Genomic DNA, 6,171 nt, shown 5'->3' on the forward strand with positions numbered 1-6,171 from the left:
TTCAATCTCAAAGTCCATTAAACAAATAATGAATATACAAAATAAGAACAGAGCAAACACGGACTCCGAAACATCAGAGGTGGGATCAGGTGCCATGGAGGAGTGAGCATCCCCTGCTGACCGGACACACCCGCCATGTGCTCGTGAAACTACTTTAATACTGTAGAATGCACTATTGCTCATAAGAAGCATGGACTTTTTTCTTTCCTTTATCAACAAGAAGCAGAGAAGAAGGTTTTTACAGAAAGAAATACTGCATTTACCAACATTTCATTAAATGAGCATCACATATTAAATTTAGTCTTAGGAGGGGATACAATAACTTCCGGTTAGATATAAAGTGATTGAAATTAAAAAAAAAGACCTCCGAGCATAAGGAAGTGTCCGGTTTAATAGCATATTTCAGGCCTTATAAGCATTTTACAATAAAGAAGTCTGGAAGAATATTTTTGATACATGTACGACATAACTCCAAAATGAGTTAAGATTTATTTAATCGACTAGATCTAAGCAGGTTTTAATTTGCAACTGTTAAAAAAATTACCCGACATCTTTCTGTTTTACAAAAGATATGTTTTCATCTCCCGAGTCTTCCTTTTTCTTTTCTTGCATTATACTGGGTGTACTTGGGTGTTCTAGTTTGTAGCATTCATTGTCTAGAAATCAAAAATAAAATCTCTTTTTTAAAATACTTTTCAAAATAAATACATGTACGTGCATCTATGGTAGTACTACTTCATTTTATATTCCCTAGATCTTTACTCTGCCAGTAATCAATGCTTTACAATTAAGATTAAGTCAAAGATTAAGCAATTAGAAAAATTCTATCTGATTTCATGGAATTCTGGTACTTACATTTGTAACTTTCAGAGGACTTGTATTTGAATGGACACGCAGTGCATATATTCTCTAAATGCTCTTGGAGAAATTGTCCTCCAGTCGTATATTCAGTGCAGCGCCTACCTAAAAATGGATTAAATATTATAAAAATGTCCAACAGAAAGTTCCTGTTAGGTTTGAGTTTTCATTGGACAACAAAAATAAACAATACAAAGTAAAACAATAGGTGAAATTCACCTTGAATGTTGAGTGTTGGTGGGGAGAAAACGTTTTTTTTATGATATCTTGATTATCATTAACTTAGAAATCATTCATCCGTGTTATAAAATAGAAATGTTTTCTTACCAATTATTACAACTTCTGGTGCACATAGTTCAATGTATCCATCACCTTTAGAATTTAATACACAATGGTATTTATATAGTTTAGCCGTTGTGCAATTTTGCTTTTGCTCTTCGCATTTGAATAATTTAGATCTGTTTTCCAATTCTTTTCTGTCTTGAGGACATCTTGTAATATTGAATGAAGCGGTATTTCTTGATTGTAGACATGGAGATTTCTAAAATTTAAATCATTTTTCTTTATCATGTTTTAGATTGTATTTTAATTACAAGTATAATATTAAATTTTACTTTTGTACATGTATATTATTCAATTCACTTTATTGACAATTACCATGTCGGCATACAGTCATGAACATGAATAACATAACATAAATTAACACAATTAATACAAGCATATACAAAGTGAGAAATATGAGGTGAACAAAATTGTGTATTTCTCAATATTGATATTCATTTTTGACTTTCTTTTCTGATGTCAAAGCACTTTTTCAAGAAACAACATATCCTTCTAGCAGTTGAAATATTTGTAGGATTGACAATTTTTCTAATGGGGTTATCACTAGTATATGTGTTTACATTAAATATATCATTATAATTGCATCTATATTGATCATACTTTGGACAATACAGAACAAAATGTTTTTCGTCTTCAACAAACAATTTACATGAGTAACATAAACGTTTTTCTCTAGGAATAGGGGGTTTACAGTATCTACCCGTTTCAATATATAGTGGATGGGCACTGATCCTTAATTTTGTTAATAAAGATCTACAACTTTTCTTCAGGGGTAGTTTTAAATAACTTTGCAATTTGTATTCATCTTGATTCACAATTTTGCTATAAAATGCTAACTTTCCAGAGTCTGATTTGCTAACTTTTTCCAGTTGTTCATATATCTTGTTTTGGTAATGCTCTTGTAATTTGTTTTTCAAAGTTATGTGAGATATTTCCAAAGAACTAATATTTAATTTTTGTAGTAATGAAGACAGTTTCTTTTGCCAAGATATTTTAGATACAAGATTTTTGTCTTCTTTAAATGCAGATATCACTAAATAATTGTTATAATCGTGGTTGCATTCCATTTCCTTCAGTCTCATATAATATTTTAACATATATTCATAACATAAATAGTACAAAGGAAAACGACCCAACTCACATAAAACAGCAAGATTTGATGCCTTTCTGTGTACCCCTAGTATATCTTTAAATATCAAGTGCTGTGTTTTTTCAAAAGGAAACTGGTCTGAAGACATTAAATCACATTTAAAGTCAGTTATCCATATTTCAGATCCATATGTTATAATTGGTATTATCATTGACTGATATAATTTCAACATAATTTCAGCAGAAAAATTAACATTTGCAGGAAAATTTGATTTAATAGCGTAATATGCTTTTCTAGCACGTTCTGATAGCTGTTCAGCAGCAAATTTCATTTTCCCATCAGACAAGTTGGATTCTGATTATTTTTTTAAATTTCCAATAGGTGTGTGATTTAAAGATCATAAAATGAACTTTTACTAGTAACTATATACATGCACTGTAATATTTTCAAAATAATCAAATTATATTGTTAAAAAGGATACAATTATGAAAGCAAAACGAATCCTTACCCTTCCTCCATCAGAACTTTTGATTAAAGAGCAGATAAAAAGTACTAAGAATAATTGGAACTCTTTCAATGGCATTCTTTTTATTCCTTGGTCTGTTGTGCATTTTATACCGAAGAGTCATACATGCCCATCTTTGACTGATAAAAACAAGGAAAAAAAATAAAACAATTTATTACATGTATCTGCGAATGTTGAGGAGGGATAGGGGAAGGCGGACTTGCAAACACATAGATTTCATTGTAGTTTAATGGTGACTCAATTCTCTAAAATTGATAACTAAACCTTACAATATGCAGTAAGATATCTTTTTGATACATGTCAAAGAAATTGCGAAACAAATACAAAAATGTAGTCAACACAAGATTCTGATATGTGTTGCTTTCTTCAACTGAAGTAACTTCTGACGTTCGTATGCTTTGATATTCATTGTTATCTCTGGAAATTTTAAATTTCCTGATATTCATTTACGTTCTCTGAAATTAATGTTTTCAGTGTCGTTTTTTAGAACATTTCTTGCTTGTTTTGAAGTTTCGTACAATCTTTCGCCTACAAAAATTGTTAAATAAAAAAAAAAAAACAAAAGTAATGGTATCAACAATAACGATATGATCGTGGTAATTTATTGAATAGAATATGAAGCACATTTTATCAGAAAGTATTTAATACCTATGGAATGTGTATTTATTTCTCAGAGATTATCCTAGTGGTTGCCTCATGAATAAAAACTTATCGAAAACCGATAAATTTGTACTATTTAGGTACAAGTAGTAAACAAAACACCAAACTATAACTATAGCCCAAAAACACATTATATTCCCAATGATAACCTTTGCAATATCATAAACAACATTTTCCCCCTTCTCATCTCAAGCAAACTAATTCACAGAATATGATTCTCCCCCTTAGGAAAAAAACTGCGCGGATCTGCAAAGGGGTATGGGGTTATGGTGGGGTTTTGAAAAAAAATAAAAATCAGATAGGGAACCCTTTTTTGGGCCCTTGTTTTCCAAACGGAAATGTTGAAACGATAAATTTGGAATTTATGTCCTTGATCATCAATCTAATAAAATATGGCTTTTCCTGAGGCCAGAAGGAGTTGTTAGAAACTTTGCTTGCAAAATCTAAAAAGCTTATTGAAATATCCACGGAAACAAAAGTGTTTCAGACCAAAGACAGACGAACAAAAATATTGAAATTCGCAATTTTCATGAAAACGGGGGACGATAAATATAAATCTCATATATATGTACAAGTGTTTATTTTATAAATATAATAAATTTCAAATACTTAAATAGTTTTTTGTAAATACCGTATTAAAAAAAACACACAGCAAAGATGATGAAAACTGTTGAAACAACAACAATCACAACAGAAGTAAGAGGGGATCCTGAATCGCCACTTGATGCTATCTCCCCATGTTTCCATGAGCTTTTTTCTGTGTTGCTCCCAAATAAATTTTTTCCGACACAGTAACGATTCAAATTCAACGCTTGCGACACAGTAAAATTTTGCCGACACAGTGAGATCTGTGATAATTAGAAAACCGAATCTAAACATTATTAAATTCTCTCAACTTAGTGAGATTTTAATAAAAAAAAATTCTACCGTATTTAACAAAAGGTGGAGCACTTAATTACTAGGGCTTATACGAAAGCCCAGGAGGCTATTCGAGATTCGAAAAACAATTCGAAATTCGAGATTCGAAATTCGAGTTTCGAATTCAATATCCAAAATAACCAATCAAAAGGCGATTTGAGATTCAATTACTCCCCCTTTTTTATTTTTTCTTTAAGAAATCGTAGAGTATTTTAATACCGAGGAGGTCATTTGATTAAATTAAACCAAGAAAAAGTGTTATATTTTTTCAAAACGAAATTTAAAGAAATATTGGATTTTGGTATGCAAGATATGCTTAATTAATTTATAATAGCTTCTTAAATGTCATAAAAGATTTATATAAAGAATATATATGTTTCGTGTTATCTACTTTGGGCACAGGGTTGTTACATAATATTAAACTTAGATTTACAGTACATACACCCCCCCCTTTTTTCCAAACATAATTTTTTTACTATTGTAAAGTCTTCCAAACCCCCCCCCCCCAAATTTTTGGGACAGTGGTGCAGTATAGTCAAAGAAGTTTAAATAGTAGTGTATTAAAAGAAATTAGGTACTAAAAAATTTAAACCCCCCCCCCCCCCTTTACACCCCGAAATAGGATTTTGGGTTTTTGGGAAAAATTTTTTTTGTCAGTTTCTATTTTCAGGTTTGAAATAATATTTTTTTCTGCCCCTCCCCCCCACCCCACTTTCAAAATCGATGCTTCGTCTTTGTAATAATTAGTACTAGGGGTTTAAAGGTGGATAGTGTTTGTGACACGGTATTAGAAAGTGGCCAGTGACCGAGTTTATGAAACCAATAACAGCCCCTTAAATACGGATGGCTAAAACATCATGCTTTATAAAGATAATGACCCATTGGGAATAATAAATTTTTAAAAAATCATTTTTAATCAACCAATTCCCACCCCAACCTCGAAAATTAGGGGTTATCATGGTAATTGGAATTATTTTGAATGGACATAAGCATAAAGTTACTGTTTTTTTTATATATATTTAAAATTTGGGAAAAAAATTTTGGGAACGCGGGGGGGACAAATGTGTTGTTATTAACACATTGTCAAACTTGCGATGCATGGATACAATAAATATATATTCGATAATTATTGAAAAGGAAACCGCTGGGTCTCGCCCAAATTGGTCAAAGACTCAAATATACTAGTAAAACCATAATGCTCATTTCATTGGGGAGGGGGGGGGCACAGCCATACGTTTTTAGTTTTCAACTACCAAAAATTTCCTGACAACCAAAAACAAAGCAAAAAAAATCATCAGATGTTTTATTGAGGGGGCACAAAATTGAGGGGGCACAAGCTATGATTATGTTTCTATAGTATTTTATATATCGGGAAAATTTGGGGGGGGGGGGACAATGTAAAGAAATGTACCCTCATTGTATTTCATATAAGTAATAATTTTTTCCCTCATCAATGTTCTTATTTTGAAAAATGACACCTAAGAATTCCGCAATTCAACTATAAGACCATATAATATTCTATATACGTATATCTATTGTTTTGTTTAATAAGAAAAATAAAATTTAAATATATTTTCTAAAATGCAACCTAAAATTCCTTTTTATTTCGTTTTTTACATATATCTTTTTTTCTTGCATTATCATTTTAAACAAATGACCATTTGATATGAATATATTCAATGATTTCTTGATAGTAAAACATAATAAAAGGGGGGTAATCAAAGTTGAACCTGCCTTTTGATTGGTTAATTTGGATCGACCGAAACCAATTTTTAAC

The 6,171-nt window shown here is 31.0% G+C and overlaps 1 protein-coding gene across 1 annotated transcript; it reads right to left on the minus strand.

Annotated features, from left to right (window-relative positions):
- Nucleotides 1–540: 540 nt before the first annotated feature.
- Nucleotides 541–2,937, minus strand: LOC134270181 (uncharacterized). The gene is made up of 4 exons (XM_062752370.1): nucleotides 2,799–2,937; nucleotides 1,186–1,399; nucleotides 856–963; nucleotides 541–656 (listed from the first exon to the last, which is right to left on the minus strand). Exons 1-4 carry the CDS (start codon nucleotides 2,871–2,873, stop codon nucleotides 541–543), a joined length of 513 nt encoding a protein of 170 aa, XP_062608354.1. The 5' UTR covers nucleotides 2,874–2,937.
- Nucleotides 2,938–6,171: the final 3,234 nt, after the last annotated feature.

Source organism: Saccostrea cucullata, unplaced genomic scaffold (assembly GCF_032062105.1).
Source record: "Saccostrea cucullata isolate Sc308-1 unplaced genomic scaffold, CSIRO_AGI_Scuc_v1 ctg16873, whole genome shotgun sequence".
In the NCBI taxonomy this organism is placed as follows: domain Eukaryota; kingdom Metazoa; phylum Mollusca; class Bivalvia; order Ostreida; family Ostreidae; genus Saccostrea; species Saccostrea cuccullata.

Excerpts from the sequence above, each read along its gene's own strand:
- LOC134270181 (XM_062752370.1), bottom strand. The coding sequence starts at position 2,873 with ATGCCATTGAAAGAGTTCCAATTATTCTTAGTACTTTTTATCTGCTCT. Across the intron at positions 1,400-2,798 it reads AAAGTTCTGATGGAGGAAGG|AAATCTCCATGTCTACAATC; the intron begins GTAAGGATTCGT and ends TTTAAATTTTAG. Across the intron at positions 964-1,185 it reads ACCAGAAGTTGTAATAATTG|GTAGGCGCTGCACTGAATAT; the intron begins GTAAGAAAACAT and ends ATCCATTTTTAG.